Raw genomic sequence first — 25,448 nt, 5'->3', positions numbered from 1 at the left:
GCTCAGGTCTCTGCAGGCTGAGGCTCTGCTGAGATGAGGCAGAGCCATGTGTGTGCAGCCCTGAGCTGTACTCAGCAGAGGTCTCTAAACTGCTGCCTGCTTCCACCAATCGACCTCCAAACTTGTTGAGATTCTTTGCTTCTGCTACGCTCCAGCAGCCACGCTGTCCCACAGGGACTGAACTAAATTGAGTTGCAGGGCTGCAAATCACCAAGCAGCCTCATTTTAATCACGGCCATTCAAAGTGCTAAGGAATGCAGACAGTAAATACATATTTGTTTTCAGGCCATCATTTGTCCCATTTGCAAGAGGGAAAATGAACAGCCCCGCTCCCCGAGGCTTTACTCTGAGGAGGAGAGCCTGGGAAGTGAACCTGCTCTAACCACCAAATGCATCCTTTGCTGAATCCTCTTGTCACAAAGCTTCTCTTCTGGATCTCTTAACCCTCCCACTCACATCTCCAGGTTCTAAGGAGGCTCCAACAAGCCCTGCTGCTTCTGCCCCCCCCCCGCGCGGTCCCTGCTGGCTGCCCTCAGCGCTGACTGGGATCCAACGGCCAGGGGCCAGCTCTGCCCTTGTCTTCAGACCTGGCTGGGGATAAATCCCCCAGTGCCCAGTTCTGCAGGTGTAAAATTGGCTGCAGCTTGCTTGGGCCAGGTGGTTGGATTTACAAATCAGTCCTTGACTTCCATGCTACTTCAAACACATTTGAATAAAGACTCTGCATGCAGAGATTTGATCAGCTTGCACTCCTAGTGCTGCAGTGTCCTTCTCTCTGGCATGCCTTGCTCTCAAGTAGAATTAGTCCAGCCTGTCTGGAGCACAGTGGCAAAGCTGTGCAAAGCCCCAGTGCTTTAGTTGGATCCCAGTCCCCCACATGTCTTCTCCTGGGCTTTTCCCCTCTTTCAGTTCCAGCTGCGGTTTGAGATCTTCCCTATCCTTAGATCATGACTCAGCCTCTTGTCTTCCTTGCCCTACTCTAGCTCTGCAGCTGTGTTGTAATCCCCATGTCTCAAACCTGTTCCTAAGCCATCCAGCAACTCCTTTCTCCCACCTCCTCCCTCAACTTCAAATCCACCTAGCCTGTGCCACTTGAACAAGGGCTACCCTTGCACTGAGGCCAAGTTAGCAGCTGGCAGGGTCAGAACAGGGCTGGCAACTAATTCTTCCTCTTAATCTTCAGACTCAATGCAACCATAAAGACTTTGAACATCACACCTCCTTGCCTATGGCATCCTCAGCCCTACTGATTGAGGGGTTTAGCTGATGCCTGAGAGTAGCCTGCTGGCTGTCTTTGTGGTGAAGCCCCTTCCTCAGCTTGGAGCCACCCAAGCCCTTGCTCTTAGTTGAACGCAGCCACCATCCAGTTAGCTCTCCTGCCTTGTGGAGGTGCAGGCCAGCTGGTTCAGCCAGAAGCTGAAGGCAAATGTTTTGGCTGTGTCCTGGAGGTGCAGGTCTCACTGCCCCAGCAGCCCCTTTGCTTTCGACAACAAAAAGTCATTGCGCAGGCAGCTGGGTGCTGAAGGCAGGCAAAGAGGGAAGCAATTGTGGCAGTTCCATGATTATCCCTCATCAGCTGAATCATGGTGCCTGACCCTGTTTGCCCCTTGTCATCTTATACATTCCCAGCACCTCCTCAAACCCACCAGCAGCAGTTACTGCAGTGGTAGCTTGATCAGTGGTGACATTCCTGGCCGTGCCCTGCATTACGCAACTCGACCACTGTGCAGTTAATTCCACAGCTACCCGGGGGAACCTGCTTGGAGCTCCTGAGCTTTGATCTGTGCTGTGGGGTTTGTTAGGTAGCTTCACTCAGGAGCACTGGAGTGAATAATCCAGATACTTTTCAAGGCAGTGCCTGCTAAACAAAAGCTGCACATCCTGGAACAGTCACTTGGGATTTGAAAGGAGAGCTCAGAAAGGAGAAAGCGACACAACCATGTCAGCCTGAAATGACAGAGGCACCACCAACCACCCACTTGCCCTGCTGTGATGCACCTGATCACAGCCTCACAGGGTGTTAGGGTTGGAAGGGACTTTCAAAGATCATCAAGTGCAACCCCCTGCCAGAGCAGGAGCAGAGAATCCAACGCAGGTCACACAGGAACACATCCAGACAGGGCTGGAAAGGCTCCAGAGAAGGAGACTCCACAACCTCTCTGGGCAGCCTGCTCCAGGGCTCTGGGACCTCCCAGTGCAGAAGTTCCTCCTCATGATGAGCTGGAACCTCCTGTACTGGAGTTTATATCCGTTGCCCCTTGGCCTATCCCAGGGTGCAGCTGAGCAGAGCCTGTCCCTGTCCCCTCCCTCCTGACCCCCAGCCCTCAGCTATTGATAAACATTGATTAAATCCCCTCTCAGCCTTCTCTTCTCCAGACTAACCACCCCCAGGGCTCTCAGCCTCTCCTCCCCAGGCAGTGCTGCAGTCCCTTCAGCATCCTGGTAGCCCTCCCCTGGACTCTCTCCAGCAGATCCCTGTGCCTTCTGAACTGGGGAGCCCAGAGCTGGATGCAATATTCCAGGTGAGGTCTCAGAAGGGCAGAGCAGAGGGGGAGCAGAACCTCCTTGGCTCTGCTGGCCACACTCCTCTGAATGCAGCCCAGGACTCCCTTGGCCTTCTTGGCCCCCAGGGCACATTGCTGTCCCATGCAGAGCTTGCTGCCCCCCAGCACTCCCAGCTCCTTCTCCTTGGGGCTGCTGCCCAGCAGCTCCCCTCCCAGCCTGGGCTGCTGGAGGCTATTGCAGATGTCTTGCATCTCTTTCCTCCTGAGCAAGCAGACGGGGCACAAACTGCCAGCTGCTGCGCTGGCAAAGCCTCTGCGCCTCGGGGCTGCCGAGGGGGTCACCGACAGCCCTGCCTGGAAGCCGGCGGCGGGGCACGGGAGGGAGGCAAAGCCCAGGCCTTACCTTCTCCTGGTACTGGCGGCGCGAGGAGTCCAGCGACTGGATGAGGGCGGTGGCGTGGCCGATGAACATGGCGTAGCAGGTGGCGCCCACGATCATGCTGAGCATGGTCAGCCAGACGTCCGACATGCCCACGGGCGCCTGCTGCCCGTAGCCGATGCACAGCATGTGGCTCATGGCCTTGAACAGCGCGTAGGAGTACTGCTTGCCCCAGGAGTCGTTCTGCACAGACAGACAGACAGACAGAGCCTCAGCAGAGGCACCGGGCATGTCACGCCCAAACCCCAGCACGGTGTGTCCCCCACGCAACCCCCACCCCCAAAGGCCATGTTTGAAGCGTCTCTGCAAGTTAAAGAAGCAATCTGACTCCTGGAGTAGAACTGATGGAATGGAACAGAATTACCCAGGTTGGAAAAGACCTTGGAGATCACCCAGTCCAGCCTAGCACCCAGCACCATCTGATCAACTCAACCATGGCACCAAGGGCCTCAGCCAGGCTCTTCCTAAACACTTCCAGCCATGGGGACTCCACCACCTCCCTGGGCAGCACAGCCCAAGGGCCAATTCCTCTTGCTGCCAAGAACTTTCTCCTCCCCTCCAGCCTCAACCTCCCCTGGCACAGCTGCAGACTGTGTCCTCTTCTTCTGGGGCTGCTTGCCTGCCTGGCACAAGAGACCAACCCCCAGCTGGCTCCAACCTCCCTGCAGGGAGTTGGAGAGAGCAAGAAGGTCTCCCCTGAGCCTCCTCTTCTGCAGGCTAAGCAAGCCCAGCTCCCTCAGCCTCTCCTCCCAGGGCTGTGCTCCAGACCCCTCCCCAGCCTCCTTGCCCTTCTCTGGACACCTTCAAGTCTCTCAATCTCCTTCTGAAACTGAGGAGCCCAGAGCTGGACACAGGACTCAAGCTGTGGCCTAAGCAGTGCTGAGCACAGGGCAGGATCACCTCCCTGCTCCTGCTGGCCACACTCTGCCTGCTGCAGGCCAGGATGCCCTTGGCCTTCTTGGCTCCATGGGCACACTGCTGGCTCATGTTCAGCCTACTATCAACCACTCCACCCAGGTTCCTTTCTGCCTGGCTGCTCTCCAGAACCTGGCACTTGGATTTGTTGAATGCCATCCTGTTGGCCTCTGCCCATCTGTCCAGTCAGTCCAGGTCCCTTTGCAGAGCCCTTCTGTCCTCTAACTGACCAACATCTGCTCCCAGCTTGGTGTCATCTGCAAATTTCCTGCTGATGGACTCCATCCCCTCATCCAGGTCATCAATCAAGATATTGAACAGGCTGGGGCCCAGCACTGCTCCCTGGGGCACACCACTGGTGCCTGGCTGCCAGCTGGCTGTGGCACCATTCACCACCACTCTCTGGGCTCAGCCTCCAGCCACTTCCTAACCCAGCTCAGAGAGCTGCTGTCCCAGCCAGGGGCTGACAGCTTGGCCAGGAGGTTGCTGTGGGGGATGGTGTCAAAGGCCTTGCTGAAGTCCAGGCAGACTCCATCCCCAGCCTGCCCCACATTCACCAGGCAGTCCCCTGGGCATGGAAGGAGATCAGGCTGGTGAGGCAGGACCTGCCCAAAGAAGAGCTGGGCAGGCTTCATTCAATAACAGAATCCAACTGCAGTCATCTTTGGTCAGGTTTTTTTCACAGATTCCATGTAAGCTTTCCAGCAAAACTTTCCAGGAGGGAAGCCAGCAGCCTGCCAGGCTGGTGGTAACCTGGGGGAAACTGAGATGATGCTTTTGGGGCATTCTCCCCATGACCCACGTGTGTGAGAAGGGTCTGAGGCAAATGATTGCTCCACTGGGAAGTGGAACTTCAACAGAGAAGTGGTGAAAGAGAGCCTGAGCGAGGCTGCCAGCAGCAAGATGGAGAAAATCACTCCCCAGCAAGTCAGGAAATGGTCAGGATCTCTGCTCATTACCTGAAGAGATGGGAAGGGCACACAATTAAGATGACAATGTCCAGACAGCAAGTTCCTCTCAGTGTAAAACTGGTGGTTTGGGCTGTGGGTTTTGGTGGGGTGGTGGTGGTGGTGGTTTTTTTCCTTCCAGGGAGCTGAGGAAAGTACAAATGGTCTCATTTGAGAGGTGCAATAAGCCACCACCACCACGAGGAGCCAGCTGAAGTCAACAGCTCTTTTTGGACACCCTGTGCTCTCCTGCTGCAGCCAGCACAAGAAGCACCTCAGCAATTACATCATGGGATAGGAAGAAAAAGCACCCAAAGTTTCCTGAGGCTTCTGAGTAACTCGAGTTCAAGGAACAGCTCAAGGTACATTTAGTGTCCTGTGGGTGTTATATGCTAGCAAGTCCTTGCCGGTAAACGCACTGTCATCACACGGTGCTGTTACAAGGTATGTGGAAAGGTCCCTCTGCCACAGCGCCATTCATTGCAGCACAGAGCCTCTAGGCTCATCGCTCCTCTCCCTGCTCCTAGGAAGGTGTTAAGGCTCTGGATGTGGCCGTGCAGGTACACAGAGCCCAGCAGCACACGGAAGGCTCCGTCTGTGGCTTGTCAAACAGGCAAGTGATCCTTCGGGGAGCTCACTCGGGGAGATTCGGCACGCTCAGCGCCAGTTACCGGCAGCGCTGGGAGCCCTGGAACTTACTGGGCGCCTCCTTGGAGCTATCTAATCACGGCGGGGCGGATGGCTGCCGAGCTGTCTGCAGGCAGCTCTAATGGCGAGGGAAAGTTTGCGGTAAGCTTCTAAGTAGGGAAGAGAAGCAGCGCCTGCCGCGGCCGGCCGGGAGCCGTGGCGAGGAGCTGGGACCTCTGGAGAGTGTTAGTGCTTGCTTAGGAGATAAGCACGCGGACAAAGCCAGGCGATAGCTTCCCCTGCCCGTATCGGGTGACGTTATGCAAGACAGGCCCGATCCACGCTGCAATACGAAGGGCAAAGCGACAGAAGTGACAGCGAAGCGGACACCGAAGGGGCAGAACATTCCCAGCCCCAGAAGAGGCTGCTCCTCGCTGGCGCCAGCCCGGCTGGGCTCACCTCCCTAACAAAACAGGGACCTGCTCGCCTCCTGCCCTGGAAAAAGCTGCCCTCGAGTCAGCACGGACAATGTGGTCGTTGCTGCACCGACTCCTGGCTCGGCGGCCGGCTGGCCCGTGTGCCAGGAGCTGCAGCTCAAGGGGAAGCCGGCGGCAGGCGAAGAGCATTCGCGCTCTGTAGAGGGCAGCGGGATCCAACCCCGGGGGGCTGCCGGAGGTGTGAGCACCCAAGGGAGTGAGTCTGCTTTGCCTCACCCACGCCTGTGCTGGAGTTCCTAGAGTCCTAGCCAAAGAAGGGGTGGGGGGCCCATTATTCTAGCACCCATTTGTGAGCTGTGAAGGCATCCAGCACCTCACACACCTTACACAGGCATTCCTGCAGCCTCTCTGCTAACACTTCCAGGAGCCACAGTCCCTTTCCCTCAGCCCGGGGGTCCCAGCAGTCGTAACGCCCCTGCCCTTACAGAGTGGGCAGTGCTGTAAGCTCTGTGTCTTGTCCATGCTCCAGCAGGGAAAACCTCATCCTGAGACAACAGGCAGGAGCAGTCACACTTGACCAACCTCTGCCTGTGATGGTGCCTCACCTTTACAAAAAGGTAGGCAGCACATTCCCAGCTCTGCTGGGGCAGGGGCAGTAGTGCAGGTGACCTGTCCCATCCCTTCCTGACAAGCTGAAATTCCAGAGGCAATGTGGGTAGACAGAGTAAGAGTAGCTGAGCTGGAATTTGATACATCAGGAAATTGGTTGCCAGGGCTATTAATGGCCATGAAAGATCAGAGCCTAAGGGGACCATCTGGGTACCAGGCAGGGTCAAGTTGAAGAAGCCATCCCTCCAGCAAGCTGCTGCTCAGGAGCGCTGTTTGTGAGGAAACTTGCCAGTGTTTTGTAGGAATTAGTCATCCAAAACTGCAGCAACTAACAGCAGTGAGCCCCCATAGCCTGCAGAAACACTTCTGGCTCCCTGGAAGCTCTGCACTTGGAAGTCACAACCCCAATTCCCATCAGCAGCATGGCTCCCTGTGAGGACAGCCTGCTTCGTGCCAGCCAGAGTGCTGAGTAACGACAGACTGGGGGCTGGAGGAACACATGCAGTGCTTAAAAAACCAAATAACCCTCAGCAGTGTGGTCTGCTGGGAGAAGACATCAAGGACTGCTGAAAGAGAGGCACTTTCATGAAGGGGAAACCTTTCAGAGCAATTACCTTTAGGACACAAGCTCTGAGCTCTTTGAGCAGCTGTAAGGAGCTCTGGATCCTCAAGGCACAGCCTGTGTGATCACTCCTTGCTAATATGGATCAGGAGATCTTCAGCTCCACACTCCTGCCTCCCAGAGGACAAGTGGGCAGGTTAAGAACTGGAAGCCAGGTTAGCAGTAGTGGTTCCAAATGTAGTGTGGCCACCAGTTTGTTAGCATGGCAGTGCCTCCCACTGCCACAGCTTGCTCCTGCAAGAGCCATACCCCTGCACTCCACCTACCACTACCCCAGTCCCTGGGGTGGGAGGGTTGTGCTACTTCACATACACTGGAGTGGCTACAATGGCTCATTAGGGTAGGTAAATGAGGCCTTAAACTGCAGAGAGAATATGACTCCTCGTTAACCAAACCTCCAAGCCAGCTAAAAGAGAGCTCCAGATCTGTGCTTGAATATAGTCAAGAGGGATGTTATCTCAGACACATGCCAGGCACTAAGAGCAGCTGCAGAAGGGACTCTAAGTGGCTTTGCTGTGCTTTCTCAAACTGCTTTGCCTCTAACATCCACACTGGCAGCACTGTGAGGGTTTCTCTGGGATTAGTGTCTGGGCTGCAGTGCCTCTGCTCAGATCTACCCCTGCTTACTTGGAGCCATGGAACTCTTCAAAGGCAGTTGCTGTGTTCTGCAGTACCTCAGAGAAGCACCTAAAGAAACACTCTGGTGTCTCACAGGATGTTCTGGGTTTCAAGTACATGGGAGTGGACCTGGTGGAACCCTCATTGGAGAAGAGGAGAGAGAGAGAAGTAGACACAGACAAGTGGCAAATTCTTGGAGCAGGGGCATAGTCCAGCAGCACAATGTTGTAGCTGTCTTCCACCACTCACATTTGACAGTACCAAGGAGCTGCTTGCAGGGAAAGGACATATTTCAGGCCTGCCAGCTCCCTCATTGGTCTCAGCAGGGATCTCACCTGGCCACAGAGTTGTGACTCGGGGGTTGCTGCTGCACATCACTTACAGGGAGCTGTGAAATAAAGCCTCTGAACACAACTGCCCTCCCCTGCACCACCCTGTAACTGTTGGGCCAGGTAGGCAAACCTGATCCATTTTAAAGGAAGGGGATAATGGGATGAGGAATGGAGATGACAGTTCAAACTTCACATTGGACAGAGCCTGCCTCTTCTGGGCTGATTTCCAGGGAGAGCTTTGCATGGCCTTCATCTAACAGAAGAGATATTCCCAGGACTCTTAAGTACATCAGTCTTGGCCCAGCCAGCCTTGCCTGGGACCTCCACCATTGTTGCTGGAGCCCCATTTCAGCACAGACCCTTCCTGAGCTAGGTGTACCTGTGCCCAGCCCTGGGCTTTAGCCTCATTTCCAGCCCTGCCTCTGGCCCTGTCTCTTGCTGGTCCTAATGGGACTCCCTGGGTAGGCCCTGGCCATGACTGTCACCTTGCTTCCACTGGAAAGGTCTTCTGCTCTGCTCTGCCCACCCTGTTATGGACTGGTAGGACTGTGCCCTAGTTGGTGGGGCCACTGCCTGTGCAGGGGTGCCACTGAGAAGCAGCCCTGCTCTTGCTGCCCCGGGCAGAGTGGATACAGCACCATCCTTTACAACACAGCTCCACACCCCTAGGAGAGATCTGCTGGAGGAGGGAAGGATCCCAGAGAAGATCTGTGCAGGATGGCTCTGTCTTCCACAGCACATACTGCATCCATTTGCCTTCCTCCTTTGACCAGCCACACTCCAAGAAGGCGCTGGGGGATGGGGAGGGGTTGAAGCTCGGGAGGAAAGCTGCTCTCTCTCCTTTTGGCAGAAGGGGAGCCGCGGCGTTTCCTGTGCAAGGTCGTTGCATTTGACAGGGGGATATTTGCCTTCCCTGCAGGGTTTATCAGTGCAGCACAATACCCAAGGGAGCAAGCCACGTGTTTCCAGCCACTTCAGGTCTCAGCAGAGCTTGGGTTTCTCTGCAGAGGAGCTGCCAGGCAAGGGGCTGGGGGAGCTGCTGCTTGCCCGCACAGATGCCGCTCCGCGGCTGACTCACCAGCCTTTCAGTTTTTAATAAAGTGCCCTGTAGGGAAGCTAATGCTGAAGCCCCTGAGACTGGGGTTGAGCAATTAGTACTGAAAACATCCTTCCCTGCCATCACACAGCCAGTTCAGAAAGAAGTCATCAGAGACTTCCATGTAGCACTCAAAGCCTCCCTCCTTCCACAGCTGCTGAAGATGAAACGCAGTCCGTCTCGGAAGCGCCGAGACCCAGGGATTTGCCGAGCCCTTGATATGATTTTGGCAGCAGCAGACCCTTCACAGGTCCCCTGGAAGGGGATCAAACCTTTGGGAAGCAGATGAGAGGTGATGAATCTTCTTTGCCTGCTGCCTCGGAATCAGAGCTGGTTTTATGGACTGCCAAGAGACTAGGTGGGAAGCTTGGGAGCGGCAGAAGAGCAGCACCTGCGTGCTGAAGGAGGAAGCCTCCAAAGCATTTGGCACCTCACTTCCAGCTCCCCTTGGCTGCAGTAGCTTCAGAAGATTCATTGATTCATTTTTTTTCCACAGTGGTTCCATCCTAGTTTTTTGGCTCCTGGGTATAATCAGGGCACCAAGTATATTGGTCTTCTCAAAGCTGTGAGCAGGTCAGTACAGAATGCCCCCAAGTCCCACTCTCTGTGACACAGAGATGCCACCCTGGCCTCCCACCTCCCAGCTCTCTTCATCCCCCCAGCTCTCTCCATCCCCCCAGCTCTCTCCATCCCCCCAGCTCTCAAACAGAGCCATTATGGAAACTAGCATCAAGACCTTGGTACCAAAGCCCATGAACAGCCCAGACCACTGGCTCCTGGTTGTCTCCTGACTCAGTGGCCTCTCCTGTTACTTCACTACAGGCTGTATGTAAATGATTGCACCAGTCATGCCATCCACTATGGATGTCCCACTACAACATCTGGAAATCTTCTCAGGGCACTAGAGCACAGAAGCTTCTCAGGTGAAGAAACCATCTGATTCCAGAAGAACTAATTACCCTCTGTGTGGAATGATCCAAACCCAAGATATCTGGGGGCTGGTGTACTCCTGGACAGCTTCTGGAGTGAAAGTCACCTGAACTACAGGTAGGGCATCTAATCATCTCTCCAGTTCTTCAACCCAATTTCCTGAGGTTCCATTTCTGAGATAATCTGTTAGGAAGTGGCAGATGTGAAGGTGATTTAGCTGCAGAGGAGAAGCAGGGAAGATCACACCAGGCGAGTTTAATTCCCAGCTTCACAGGCTCTCAAGGCTGAGCAGACAAGTCCTGCAGCATGACTCCTTGCCTGGGAAAGCTCTGCTCTGGACAGAATCTCCTTCCCTTGCCCTTCCTGGAGACTCTGCTGAGCCCTCCTGCCTCTGGGATGTATCCTTCCTCCCTCTCTTCAAGCTTGCTGCTAAGAAGGGTGGTTAGAATAAATCTTTTCTCCTTCTGTCCTGTCTCCTGCCACCTTTCAAGACCCTGTCCCTTCCCTGCACGGTGACCTTGCTGCTCTTTTCTAGGCTCTGACCATATTCTGGCCCAGGAAACTCTTTTTCTAGCTGGTACAGGATAGCTCTGTTTCCCTCACCCCCAACCCATGGGGTTCCCATGGGTTACACTAAGTGGCTTTCAAGCCTCTGAGTGAAAAGTGTCCCCAGAGCCCCTTTGCATTAGCTTGTGCCATGCATTTGTGCAACCTCCTCTGTACAACCCCAGGTCCCTCAGGCTGTTCTAGATACCCACCAGCATGGTGTTCTCTTGAAGCTCCTGGAGAGGGAGAACTCCCTGTGCCTCCCATCTAAACCTGTCTGGGATCACAAAGAACAGAGCTGCAAACTGAACCCAGGTGTCCCCCAGCCACTGGATTACTCTTCCTCCCCCCATGTGTGTCTGCCACTGCCAGTTACTGCCTTTTGTGGTGGCTTTCTGTGCACCAGTTACCAGCAGACCTGATTCTCTTGGCTCTGTGGGTCACACTTCAGCTTGTCTTGCAGCTCTCACCTGCTAGCCTTTCAGCCAAGTATGCTACTGAGGTTTGCAAGTCTGCAATCAGAGCTTTTGCTTCTTCCCCTAGGGCTGGATGGGAAAAGCCCATAGATGGTGTTGCCACCAGACAGCAGCCCCCATCCAAATGCTAGGATAAAGGAAACATGGCTCAGATCTGCTGCTCTGAAGCTGTCCTACAAGGGCACCGTGGCCAAGTCACTTCATCAGAGAGGGAGGATTCTGTCTGCACCTCTGAGCTCTCCAGAATGAGGAGCTGGATGTCCCTCTGAACCTGAACAGCAAAAGCACAACAAGACCCAGCTCTTCCCTTGCTGCTTTTGCCATCTACATAACAAAAAGGCAGCACAGGGGAAGACAAGGCAGCTACAGCATGGGTTGTTCTTCTGCTGCAGCTACAGAAAGGGTTCTGGTCTCCAGAACTGTCAGTCTGCCACCTTCCAACAGCAGCAAGTGAAGGATTATTGCAGAGGGAAGAAAGGAGGAAACAAGCAGCAAACAGATGATGGATGCTGAGTGCTCTCCAGCACGGGCAGCACGTGCCCAGGGCTGGGCGTGTGGGAGGCAGGGGGAGCTGGCAGCTCTGGGCTCCATCTTCCATTTGCTCTGCCTGATTAGGAGACTCTTTTTCTTTTTCATTAAAGAATGAAATTGGCTGGGGGAATCTGGAGGTTAAGAGCTGCAATAAGAGGCAATTTTTTAGGCTTTGTCAGTTTGTGCTGCTTAATCAACTGGACATTGTCCCTTTGAATAAAAGCTTCTGGATTCTCAGCGAGAGGGCTGAGAGGTAGCCTGAGCTCCCTGTGCACTCACCAGATGGTAGGAACCTCGCTCCCAGCAAACAGCAGTGAGGGGCACAGCTTGGGGAAAGCTGCCTTGTGATCCCATGGTGGGAGGCTGAACTGTGCCTTGGCAGAGCCTCTCTCAGCCCACTCTCATGAGATACCGTGCAGCTCCCCAGGGAGAGCGCGGGGCGGCTCACACTCGCCCTTCAGGTGGATGTGGAGCAGAAGGCTTCATAGTTTCCTTGGGACTGCTAATGGGAATTAAGGAGCAGACCCAGCTGGGGCTCTGAGACCTCCTGCCCTTGGCTCCGTGTGGCCAGATCCCCACGCACCAGCTTCATTGTTGCTCTTTGCTGTTTCCTGCCAGGAGGGGGAGCCTGGCTCCTGCCTTCAGCAGAAGGCAGCAGGCTCTGCTGGGGCCGGTCCCTGCTCTGCAGCCTTCAGACTCCTTACAGGGACCGGCTCCACGGAGCCTCCACGGCCACAGTGCTGTGGCTTTAGAAGCGCCCGCTGGACGGCGGAGAAAGGAGGTGAGGGGGAAGGGGAAGCAGAGGGATGCATCGCCAGTGCTGGGAGGTGGACGCTGAGGTGGTGATGGTCGGGGAGCAAGCAGGGCAAGGGCTTACCACCATGCGGTTGAGGGACACCCAACAATCGTCAGGGAAGTCCTGCAGCATAGGCACAAGGAACTGGAGGCAGCCATCCCAGTGACACAGCAGCAGCATCATCCCAATCAGGTTGACAATCCGCACCACCGCGCTGGCCAGATCGTAGGTCATGTGGAAGATCTGCAGGGGCCAGGAGGGAGCAGATTAGATGGCAGCTCCCCAGACAACCACCCCCACATAATTAGATGCAGCCTCAGGGTCAAGAACCTTGCTACAGTAACGGAAAAGGCTGCATCAGCTCAGCTCAGTCTCAGCATGCAAGAACAGACTGAAACCCAAGAGGCAAAATCAGCACTGGGCTCCCCTGGGCTCCCCTCTTGCCCTCCGCTTTTGCCTCCCAATTTACATCAAACATCAAAGGCTCCAGGACTCATCAGGCACTCCTCACAAACAAACTCCATCATTACATCTTTCTAACTGCCATGCCCTTTGGTTTCTGCTCTGGCTGAGTATATGCTGCCACATAGGCACAGAATTGTTTGGGTTGGAGAAGCCCTCTCAGGCCATCGAGTCCAACTGTCAGCCCAACACTGCCGTGGCCATCAAACCACGTCCCCAAGTGCCATGGCCATCAAACAACATCCCCAGGTGCCATGGCCATCAAACCACGTCCCCAGGTGCCATGGCCATCAAACCACATCCCCAAGCTCCATGGCCATCAAACCACGTCCCCAAGCTCCATGGCCATCAAACCACGTCCCCAGGTGCCATGGCCATCAAACAACATCCCCAGGTGCCATGGCCATCAAACCACGTCCCCAAGCTCCATGGCCATCAAACCACATCCCCAGGTGCCATGGCCATCAAACCACGTCCCTGAGTGCCATGGCCATCAGACCATGTCCCCAGGTGCTGTGGCCATCAAACCATGTCCCCAGGTGCTGTGGCCATCAAACCACGTCCCCGAGTGCCATGGCCATCAAAACACATCCCCGAGTGCCATGGCCATCAAACCACGTCCCCAAGCTCCATGGCCATCAAACCACATCCCCAAGTGCCATGGCCATCAAACCACGTCCCCAAGCTCCATGGCCATCAAACCACATCCCCAAGTGCCATGGCCATCAGACCATGTCCCCAGGTGCTGTGGCCATCAAACCATGTCCCCAATCTCCACGGCCATCAAACCACATCCCCAGGTGCCATGGCCATCAAACCACATCCCCAGGTGCCAGGGTCATCAAACCATGTCCCCAAGCTCCATGGCCATCAAACCACATCCCCAGGTGCCATGGACATCAAACCACGTCCCTAGGTGCCATGGCCATCAAACCACGGCCCCAGGTGCCATGGCCATCAAACCACGGCCCCAGGTGCCATGGCCATCAAACCACATCCCCAAGCTCCATGGCCATCAAACCACATCCCCAAGCTCCATGGCCATCAAACCACGGCCCCAGGTGCCATGGCCATCAAACCACGTCCCCAAGCTCCATGGCCATCAAACCACGGCCCCAGGTGCCATGGCCATCAAACCACATCCCCAAGCTCCATGGCCATCAAACCACATCCCCAAGCTCCATGGCCATCAAACCACGGCCCCAGGTGCCATGGCCATCAAACCACATCCCCAAGCTCCATGGCCATCAAACCAGGGCCCCAGGTGCCATGACCATGAAACCACATCCCCAAGTGCCATGGCCATCAAACCACAGCCCCAAGCTCCATGGCCATCAAACCATGGCCCCAAGTGCCCTGGCCACACCTTTCCTGAACACCTCCACCACCTCCCTGGGCAGCCTGTTCCAATCCCTGACCACTCTTGCAGCAAAGACATTTCTTCTCATCTCCATCCTAACCCTCCCGTGGTGCAACTTGAGGCTATTTCTTCTCATTCCATCACTTGATACTAGGGAAAAGAGACCAAGTCCCACCTCAGCCCAGCCTCTTTTCCCAGAGTTCCAGTGAGCCAGAAGGTCTCTCCTCAGCCTCCTTTTCTCCAGGCTAAACACCTCCAGTCCCCTCAGCTTCTCCTCACTAGCCCTGTTCTCCAGACCCTTCCCCAGCTCTGTTGCCCTTCTCTGGGCCTGCTCCAGCCTCTCAATGTCCTTCTTGGAGGGAGGTGTTGTGGTGGGTTAATGCCCATCCTGGAATGAGTGGGGAGGGCTTGTGAGTGCTTTGTCCTCCCTGCAAGGCATTTCCCCCTGGGAAGCTGAGTCTGTTCCACTCCCCCTTCCCTGCCCAGCTAGGGTAGAAAAGGGAGGACATTGCAGCCATTAGCTCCCTTTGGCTCCTGCCTCTCCTGGATGGGAGCTACTGCAGCTGCCCTCCTGCTCCTCTGCCACGTGGTGAGGCCTGATCCTTCTCCCTGCTGCCTCTGTGCCTCTTCAGAGAGAGACTGGTTTTGTATTCTTGCTTCCCTCCCCCCCCATCCATCCTTGTTCCTTGCCCTTGTGAACCTTACCTGTTATTGTTATATATATATAGTTTAAAGACAACTTTACCTCTCTACTTCTAGGCTGACTCCAAATTATTGCTTGGTGGATTTGCTCCTTCCCTTTCTTTTTTTTTCCTCTCTGTTGGGAGGGAGGAGGGGGGGAGCAGGGGAGAGATTCTCAGCCTTGCCCCCAGCTGAGCTCTTAACTCCCAGGTAAGGCTCAAACCACCACAATTTTCTAAACCTGAACCCAGTATTTGAGGAGTGGCCTCAGCAGTGCTGAGTCCTGGGGGACAATCCCTGCCATGCTCCTCCTGGCCACACCACTGCTGATGCAGGGTAGGAGGCTGTTTGCCTTCTGGGCCGCCTGGGCACCCAGTGGGTTATGTATAGATGGCTGTCTTTGTGCTGGGATAGAAGATGTGGGCTCTGCAAGTATCAGATGCAAGCAGGAATGGCCTCAACCTCAGCAGAGACTTCTAGAAGAGGGACTAATTCAGTCATTGCCTTTTATTGCTTGTATTCTGCTGCTGTGTCACTGCCAGGTTTATGTGAAGGTGGGCAAGGAAGAGAGAAATGTGGTAGAGCTGCACAGCAAGGAAGCCCAGAAACCTAGGAACAGGCAACAGCAAGCACAACTCTGCAGCAGCTCTCCACTGCAGAGGGACTCTTGTCCACAGCCCTAGTCATAAGCAGGACACACTGAGAGATCCAGATGCCCTATTTTCAAAGCTGCAGCCAAGAACTCCTTGATGGGCAGAGTTTTGTCCTGTGGGTGGTGTGTTGTGCAGTCACTGGGAGTTCTTGGCTCCTCTGTGTCCAGTGTTGTGCTGCTCTCCTGAGCTCCAGAGAAACCCAAGTGTGGGGTTCCCTACTCACAACATAGAATCAGAGAATCATTTAGGTTGGCAAAGGTCCTTAAGATCATGGAGTCCAAGCATTATCTAACTCTGCCAAGTCTGATGCTGAAGCATGTCCCTCAGCACCCCAGCTCTGCAACTCTGCAATACCTCCAGAGATGGAGATTCAACCACCGTCCCGTGGAAGTGCCACAGAGAGGAGAGATGGATTCTGGACAGCATGGCTGGCCCCATGTGGCTCTGCATAGAGCCCACCTTCTGGTTCCTTCTGTTAACACAGTTCATGAAGAGAGACCTTTAAATTGTCACTGGGCAGTGATTTGGATCCAGTAAGGTCCTCACAATGTGCTGGCTTCCAGCTAAAGAAGACTACAGCATCACTCTGAAAACAGAGACCCCAAACACATCTGTCATCCCCTCCCACACGCTGCTGTGTCACCCCAGCAGTTCGTGACAGAGCTGGGATGGACAGAGGCCTGACAGCCTTAGCCCAGCCCTGCCAACATCTCCTGCCCCAGAGCCCAGTCTGGAGGAAGATCAATCAGTGCTCCCCAGGCCTGGCCTGGTTGTTTCTGGCAGAGGAGCAATGGAATATTTGGGCAGCTGTGTGTGAATCCCTTTCTGTCAGCTGCTGTGGTGCTGAGGGACATGGTTTGAGTTAATGGCTGAACAGGAAGGTCTTGAAGACTTTTTTCCAGCCTAAATGATTTTGTGATTCTATGAAAGGAGCAAAAAGCAGAGGAATGTGAGGAGCAAAGGCTACTGTGAGCCAGATGAGGCTGCATGGCCCAGCTCTATTCCTGCTCTTCCACCCTGGTCTGTAGGATGGTACTCATCCCCCTTTTGAGGGGTGTTTCTATCAGGCCTAAAGCAGCTACATCAGCTTGAAGGTGTCACCAGAGCTTGTTTCCCTCTGCCTGCAGCCCCTCCTGCCCTCTCAGTCCTATTCCACCCAACCATCCACGAGAGCATCTGCCTTTGCCTGGAGCGGGGATGAGCCACCTGAGTGAATCAGCTCAAGCAGCTCCAAAGGCAGCAAACTTTGGTGGTTAGTTGGTTGAGCTGCCTAAATTGGCTCATCACCCTGCTGTCAGAGCTAGCTGCTCAATTTGAATGCCTGTTTCCACACTTCTCCACCTAATCAGGATGCCAGGAGGTCACATGCCTTGAGGGATGCCACCACACTCAATCCAGACTGGGAGGGAAGCAGAAGGATGAATGGTTTGGATAACTGCTGCTAACCTGCAGGGTTTCTGCTGCATCCAAGATGCAGCTGGAGTCCACAGTGTCACCTTGTGTGAGAGAGGCCATTCTAGTGATATTTCTGGGCTGCAAAGGAGAAAACATCCAAAATCCAGCATGAAAGGCTGCTCCAGGAAATCCAGCTCTCAGTGCTGGCTCAATAGGTCAGCATGAAAGCCGAGCACATAATTCATAACAAGTAATTCCTACTGGTCTCGGCCTTTTTCTCCCTTCCACTGCAGAAAGGATCATTCTCATTTAGATAACCCAAAGCAAATCCAGCCTGAGTGACAGCCACGGGCTGGGCTTTTAATGAAGCCAGAGCAGCAGTTTGCAGAAGGATCTCTGAATGGATCTTTTGTACCTCCAGGGTTTTACTGCACTAATGACTTTTCCTCTCCCACCTCTGTGTGCGTGTTTCAAAGGCTGTGGCCCTCCTGTAAGCCAGGGAACTCCTGCCAGGGACAGGGAGAAACCCTGGCAGATTTAGGAAGTGACTGTCTTCCTTTCATGTATTCCAAGCAGAGAGTGAATAGCCTGAGGGGAAGGATGGTTGAGGGGAGAGGTGAGTGGCTGTGGAGCTCTGTGTATGACAGCTGGGATCTATTCTAATCAGGCTAGGGCAGGAAGCACCTCGGAGGAACAGGAATGAACGTGTGGGTTTGCTTCTGCCTCCTCTCAGGCACTACCAGCTCAGACATCTGCTGGCAGCTGAGCAATGGCAGCTCTGTGCTGCAAAGAGTCTGTAGACCTTGCCTTCACTGCTGGGTCACTCCCCACCCGCTGCTGAAGCACAAAGGGGAGAGTCCTGCTCCTGTGTAAGACTGCCTGGATGAGCATGGATGTTCCCACAGATAGAGACAGTATCTGCTTTATGCAAGGGTGGCTTTGGACCTTGAGCTCTAGACTGCATCATTAGAGTCACTGGATGGAAACACAGCCCCAGACACCTCTGGTTTATGGCTCTTACTGACCTGAGAAGAACAGCAGCTTAGGGATTCCTGTTCCTTTCTGTTGCCCACAAAGCAAGCCTAGGTGGTTACCTGGGGCTGTAAGTGACAGTTCCTGTTTCAACATCGCTCTCAGGACTCACCAGCTCATGCCTACTCCCTGGAATACATTTGCACTCACAGGCAAGAGAAAAGTAAGAAACACCAACTGTGCAGCACAGAGGAATCACTGGGAAGGGGTGTGAAGGAACACCTTTCACTGACAAGAAGCTCAGGTGCCTGTGTTGCAGGGATCACTAACTCCACTAGCATACTGGAGGGTGTCTGAGCCAGTGCTGCAGAGCCCTGAAGCAGTCTGCAGCTTGCCAGGGAGAGGTGGGGAAGAAACATTCAGAAGAGCTGGTCCATAAGCAGAGGACTGTGAGCAGCAATGGGAACCTCTCTGGTTTCCATCATTAACACTCAGGGCTTTCTTGTCCCCTTGTGACACAACCCAGGCTGAGTCCCAGAGCCTCAGAGCTCCTTCTGTCCCTGGCACCTCGCATGCTTCCCAGCTTTCTGCTTCATGTGGTTGGGAAAAAGGGAGTGAGGAGCAGGAGAAGGGCAAAGCAAGGATTCATGCTTGAAAGTAAGTATCATTTTCCAAGGGTATTCTCTGACAGAGCTGACATCCCTGTTTCGAGATGGTCCAAACCCAAGCTGTGGCTTCAGAATGCCGGCTCCAAAGTCAGCTCTGCCCTTCTGCCCAAAGGACACCCTGCAAGGCTTTCTGAAAGGACAGCCTGGGGAAGTGGGAGGACTGAAACTTCCCTCACCAAAGTCATCTCCAGTTATATAAGAGCTCCATCCTGGAAATCCCACCTCAACAGAAGGAGCTGTTGGGATCCTATCAGCGCGGATCTGAAAGCCTGTCAGCCCCGACCAACCCTGCGCAGTCCTCCTCCGTCGGCTCTGTGCTGCAGCAGGATTCCTCTACCCTGCTCACTTGAGCTGGAAGAACTGAAGGACACCTTGGAGAAGCCTGGCTCTGGCAGTGGAACCAGGGCTCTGACTGGAATCAAAGGGCTGTGTTTAATGAGTGGTGTGCTTGGTGCTGGCACACAGCACGCCGTGGCTGTCCAACAGGTCACCAGCACTGCTCAGACCCTGGAGAGCAACCCTGCAGTGGTGCAGCTCTCCCTCTAGGGCCATGGAGGCTGGGCTGTGCCAAGGGACTGAGAGCCCACCAAAGGAGGACACTGGGGGTTGAGAGCCTACCAAGAAAACATTGCAGGATGAGAGCCCGCTGAGAGGACGTGGTGGGGTGAGAGCCCACCAAGAAGACACTGTGGGGGGAGAATCCACTGAGAGGACACTGTGGGGTGAAAACCTACTGAGGGGACAGTGCAGGGTGAGAGCCCACCAAGGAGACATGGCAGGGTGAGAGCCCACTGAGAGAACACTGTGAGGTAAAAACCTGCTGAGGGGACACTGTGGGATGAGAACCAGCCAAGAGGACACTGTGAGATAAGAGGCCACCAGGAGGATGCTGCAGGGTGAGAAGCCACCGAGAGGATAGTGCAGGGAGTGCTGAGCAGGGAGGTGGCTCAGCCCAGGCACACTGCACCAGCCATGCCTAGGCCAGCTCCAGCAAAAGCCTCTGTCTCTGTGCTTGGCTCTGCAGCACATTGGGATCTGCAGGCTGGGCTGTGCCTGCACCTCCCTGCTGGCTCTCCATGCACCAGAGGTGCTGCAGGTGGAGCAAACGGCTGGGACCGTGAGGCAAAGGCATGCTAATGATGCTGCTTGGAGCCAGCACGGCTGAGCCAGGGCTGAGCACCCTGCCAGGGAGAGCTAACAGCATCCACAGTGGCTCAGCTGAAGGCTGGCTCTACACAGGACTTTCTTCCATGCAGAGGGGTTGTGAACAGATTCCACAGGGCAGGAAGGCAGTGGAACTGCTTGCTGCCCTTCACTACCTCTACCAACAGCAGAGCAGGGATTCTGTGAGCACTGCATCCAAAGGAAGAAAGCCTGCTGGTCCTGAGCCAGTGCCTCTGCTGAGGAGAGGCTGTATCCACACCATGGTTAATACCCAACGGTGGGCCATCCCTGGGGAGGTTCAAGGAGCTGTGACACTGCTCCAGCTTCATAGAAAGCAAAGAATTTACTCTTAATGTATGGCTGGAGAAAAACAACCACCAAACAAAGCCAATGGCCTTAAAAGGAGACCCAAGCCTCAAAAGAGAGTCCAAAACAACCAAACCACAATCCCAGGGCATGCTGAGTGCTCCAGGGCCAGAGCTGAGGGCATTCTGCTGTGTTCAGCTAGCTTTAAGATGAGTACTTGTGGGCTATGGGAAGGACGTTGACAGGTCTTTCACTTTCCCTCTCTCTACCTGGCTCTTGTAGATAGCAGAGGTAAGGACACAGTTCCCTCACAGAGGCATTAGCTGCCTTTTCAAACCTACCTGCTAATCTCTCTATGTACTGGGGCTAGGTGGCTGCTGAGGAGAGCTTTCCTGAGCCCAACATCCTGCTAGCCAAGCTTACTGCAGGGTGCTTGCCTCAGCCCCTGCAGCATCAGCAACCCTGCTGGTGCCTAGCACCTGTCTAGCTGAGCCTCATCCTCCTTAGCTGGGCACCAGTTGAGGCTCCTGCTCACTGTGGTCACTGTGCAAACTAAAGGGAGTTCACTGCAAAGCCAGTGAGTTTGTTCAGTTAGAGTTCACTGCCACACATCAGTGCATGTGCAGGCTTGGGCCCCTCACTCCAAGGACAGTGAGCTGCTGGAGTGTGTCCAAAGAAAAGCTGGTGAAGGCTCTGGAGAACAGGTCTGGTGAGGAACAGCTGAGGGAGCTGGGGTTGTTCAGGCTTCAGAATAGGAGACTGAGAGGAGACCTCATCACCTTCTACAGCTACCTCAGAGGAGGTTGGAGTGAGGGGGGGGTTGGTCTCCTCTCACGTGCAACGAGTGACAGGACAAGAAGAAACAGCCTCAGGTTGTGCCAGGGGAGATTTGGGTTGGATATTAGGAAAGATCTCTTCCCAGAAAGGGTTGTCAGGCCCTGGCCCAGGCTGCTCAGGGAGGTGGTGGAGTCACCATCCCTGGAAGGATTTCAGAGGAGTGAAGATGTGGTGCTTAGGGACATGGTTTGGTGGTGGTGGCTTAGCGGCAGCGGAGTGCTGGGACTGCAAGCTCTAGGTGAGAGCTTGGACATGATGACCTCAGAGGTCTCTTCCAACCTCAACAGCTCTATAAATTCTCGTGGGAAGGGGCAAAATGTCACCTTCTCCATGCTCAGCAAGTCTTGACTGACACAACCTGCGTGAGAGGGGAAGGCCTTGGGAGCCTTGTTGTGCAGCTCCACCCTGGGAGGCTGAAGAGAGGGGAGGGCCAAACAACTGGCAGGAGTGGCAGGATGGGCTTCCCCCAGGAGCAAAAGCCCTCTCCAGGCACGGGCAGCATCACACATTAGAGCGCTGAAGCATGGAAGCCATGAGCATACACAAGGCACACACAGAGCCAAAAGCCCTGAGCAGCAGAGACACTGTGAGGACACACAGGCACTCAGAGCTGAGAGAGAGAAAGGACATCTCCCCCCCTGCCTCCCCTACAATTCAGCCTGTTGAGTAGACCCACACCACTGAGGAATGCAACACCTCAGGTCTCAGTGGCTGTTCTGCCTCTCCTGATGCTGCTGTGGAATGTGCTGCCCCTCCACCTGCTCCTTCCTCACCCTCCTCAACTTTCTGTCCATTCTCCCAGTGATGTTATGTTTAAGCTGTGCCAAAATAGAAACTCATTCTGCTCCTAGAGGTTTTGTGGCTGGAGCAGGTCACCAGGTCGCACGTTGGGGCCTTTGGCAGGCCGGGCAAAGCACTGCTCTTGCCACTAAGCTATACAAAGGTAAGAGCTCTGCACGCCTGAGGCAGCTGTGGGGAGGGCTGAACAAGGGCTTAGCTTAGGATGAAAAATGCTGTACAGGAAGGCAGTTTGGCTCATTTACAACTTCCCAGCACACTGGGAAGCAGCAGTCCCCCCGTGAGGGATCAGCTTTGGGCCAGCCAGCTTCGGGCTGCGCTAATCACAACGTGTTTGGCAGCAGGGCGCACCGGGACGGGAGGCGGCGGCGGGATCCAGATTGTATTGGGCCAACGTTGGGAGCAGCAGCCAGCACGGAGCAGATGGGCTGGAGATGGGAAATCATCTGTGGTGCACAGATACATCTGCAAGCAGGGTGCAGAGTCAGGGAGGCGCTCAACAGTTGGAGCTGGTGTGGGATTTGGGTTCGCCTGCTTTTCGCTGTGCCAGCAAGGAAGACTCCAGCCGGAAGATTGAGCTGGAGCGGGAGGCGAGAGTTTGGGGCTGAATCTCTTTTTCTGCTTGCTTTGCACCAAATGACATAATCAATGTCAGTGGAGTTGCTGATGCTGCCTTGAGTCAGTGTGGGAGGGCAGTCAGGTCTGTGATTCATTAGGAGAAGACACTGGAGCGTGCTCGACTCCAGGCTGAGGGAGCAGTGAGTTTGAGGGGAGTGCAGGGAGTGCCAGGTGTTAAGAGAGATATCCCAGGAGGTGTTACACTTAAAATCCAGCCATCCTTTGTGCTGCTGTGGCACTTGGCAGCTGAAGGGCTTGAGGGGCTCGGCTGACACTAATCTGCTGTGCTTCAGTATCTCCAGCGAGGTGAGAGCTCTCTTATTCCAGACGGGCACAACCAGGCACAGAAAGGCAAAAGCAACCTGCCAGAGGCTGCACAGAAAGCAGAGAGCAAAGGTTGGAGCCAAATCTAGGGGGGCTAATTGTGATCTCCTGCTCTAACCACTGCCCATGTGTGGTGGGTACTAGCTAGAGCCCAAGGAGATAGCCCTCAGGGTCAGAAACAGCCACTTCAGTGCCCAGAAAAGGCATTGTCTGTGCATGCAGGGCAGGGAGAAGTCATCCCGCAGCAGCCTGCTGCTGTTCAAGCTTTGTAAGAGCACCATGCCAGCCTGCAAGCCTCTGCCTCCTCCTGAGGTTATTTAACTCTTCCCAGGCTGCTTGCTTCTGGCTAAAGGAAGTTCTTCTCCAGGGAGGAACTGAGGGGCCATAGACAGAGAGCAGCAGAAAGCCCATGTAAAAATGAGAGAGAAAATAAAAGGGGGGGAAAGGGGAGGGGGGATTCTCCTGCCTCCTCCCACAGAGGCTTGTGTCTCCTGGAAAATCTTTACAGCAGAGAAAGGTGAAACAGCAGACAGGCTGGAGGGAAGGGATCCATCCAGAGGGACCTGGACAGGCTGGAGAGGTGGGCACAAGCCAACCTCAGGAGGTTCAATAAGAGCAAGTGCAGGGTCCTGCATCTGGGTCGAGGCAACCCCAGGCACAAATGCAGGCTGGGCAGGGACTGGCTGGAAAGCAGCCCTGAGGAGAGAACCTTGGGGGTGCTGGGGGAGGAGAAGCTCACCAGGAGCTCTCAGTGTGCACTTGCAGCCCAGAAAGCCAACCAGAGCCTGGGCTGCAGCAGGAGAAGTGTGGCCAGCAGGGCAAGGGAGGTGATTCTCCCCCTCTGCTCAGCTCTGGGGAGACCCCACCTGGAGTACTGCCTCCAGATGTGGAGCCCCTATGACAAGAGGGATGTGGAGGTGCTGGAAGGTGCCCAGAGCAGGGCCAGGAGGATGAGCAGAGGGCTGGAGCTGCTCTCCTCTGAGGACAGACTGAAGGAGTTGGGGCTGTTCAGTCTGGAGAAGAGAAGGCTCTGAGGTGACCTCATTGTGGCCTTCCAGGATCTGAAGGGGGCTCCAGGAAGGCTGGGGAGGGACTGCTCAGGATCTCAGGCAGTGATAGGACTAGGGGGAATGGAATGAAGCTGGAGGTGGGGAGATTGAGGCTGGAGGGGAGGAGGAAGTTCTTCCCCAGGAGAGTGGTGAAGCCCTGGAATGGGTTGTGCAGGGAGGTGGTTGGGGCCCTGTCCCTGGAGGTGTTTAAGGCCAGGCTGGCTGAGGCTGTGGCCAGGCTGATCTAGTGTGGGGTGTCCCTGCCCATGGCAGGGGGGTTGGAACTGGATGATCCTTGTTGTCCCTTCCAACCCTGACTGATTCTATGATACTGTGATACTATGATACTATGACAATTAGCAGTGAGGGAGCTGTGGCTACAAATACATGAACCCCCGAAGATCCTGCCCCCAGCGTGCTTTGCCTCTTGCACTCTGGCAGTGGAGGTTGTCACGACGGCAGCCCCCCTTCCCCTTCCCCTTCCCCTTCCCCTTCCCCTTCCCCTTCCCCTTCCCCTTCCCCTTCCCCTTCCCTTTCCCCTTCCCCTTCCCCTTCCCCTTCCCCTTCCCCTTCCCCTTCCCCTTCCCCTTCCCCTTCCCCTTCCCCTTCCCCTTCCCCTTCCCCTCCCTTCCCCCTCCCCCTCCCCCTCCCCTTCCCGCTTCCCCTCCCCTTCCCCCTCCCCCTCCCTATGCCACCGTTCCCAGCCTAGACTTCAGTCTCCAGCATTTCAAGAACTTTTGTCACCAGGGCAACGTGACAGCGACTTTTACAAACGTTCTGCAAGCCCAGCTCCAGTGACTGCCTCAGACCTCCAGGGGGAAACGCTGTGCCTGGGCCCTGCCTCCCCTGAGCCCAGCCCCAAGCCTCCGGAGCAGGGACCCACAGCCTCCAGCCCGGAGGGACGGTGGCATTTGCACCTCCTGGGGAATGCAGCCCAGAAGCAGCACCACAGGAGTGGGGTCAGGGCTTTTTCAAGACTCTCTGTGACTTTAGAGGAAGCTTTTTAGTGGGGCTCCTGCTCTCCTGTGCCTGCAGCTCAGGCTTTCAATGCTACCTCTCGATATAGAATCAGAATTGTTAGGGCTGGAAGGGACCCCAAGGCTCAGGAAATTCCAACCCCCTGCCATGGGCAGGGACACCTCACACCACAGCAGGTTGCTCACAACCACCTCCAGCCTGGCTGCAAACACCTCCAGGCAGGAGGCTTCCACCACCTCCCTGGGCAGCCTGGGCCAGGCTCCCACCCACCCTCCTGGGGAACAACTTCTTCCTAACATCCAATCTGAATCTCCCCATTCCTAGGTTTGCTCCATCACCCCCAGTCCTATCACTCCCTGACACCCTCAGAAGTCCCTCCCCAGCTTTCTTGTAGCCCCCTGCAGATCCTGGAAGCCCACAATTAGGTCTCCTCAGAGCCTTCTCCATACTGAACAGCCCCAACTCCCTCAGTCTGTCTCCAGAGCAGAGCAGCTCCAGCCCTCTGCTCGTCCTCCTGGCCCTTCTCTGGACACCTTCCAGCCCCTCTAGAGCCTTCCTGGCAGAGAGGCTCCAGAACTGGCCCCAGAGCTCCAGGTATCTTTGGAAAAAGAAATCCAAACTCAAGCCCCCTGAGCTGTAAGTAGGTTACATGCCTCATCTTCAGTGGGAATGAGACAGCTCACCTGCATAGGCTTTGATGATGATGATGATGATGATGATGATTATCATCATCATTTTAATCTCTCATGACCCTTCTC

The 25,448-nt window shown here is 55.0% G+C and overlaps 1 protein-coding gene across 1 annotated transcript in view; it reads right to left on the bottom strand.

Moving 5' to 3' along the window:
- The window catches only part of HCN4 (hyperpolarization activated cyclic nucleotide gated potassium channel 4), a 153,450-nt gene that overhangs the window by 49,976 nt on the left and 78,026 nt on the right, over nt 1-25,448 (bottom strand). The window contains exons 3-4 of the mRNA XM_068144282.1: nt 12,507-12,668; nt 2,908-3,126 (exon numbers count right to left, since the gene is read on the bottom strand). Of these exons, the coding sequence (XP_068000383.1) occupies nt 2,908-3,126; nt 12,507-12,668 (381 nt within the window). The remainder of the gene's footprint in view (nt 1-2,907; nt 3,127-12,506; nt 12,669-25,448) is intronic.

The sequence above is a fragment of the Melanerpes formicivorus genome, unplaced genomic scaffold (genome assembly GCF_026170545.1).
Source record: "Melanerpes formicivorus ecotype bairdi unplaced genomic scaffold, bMelFor1.0.p_v2 SCAF_10, whole genome shotgun sequence".
In the NCBI taxonomy this organism is placed as follows: domain Eukaryota; kingdom Metazoa; phylum Chordata; class Aves; order Piciformes; family Picidae; genus Melanerpes; species Melanerpes formicivorus.
The sequence above is the reverse complement of the archived record's forward strand: the minus strand, read 5'-3'. Positions and strand labels throughout refer to the sequence as shown.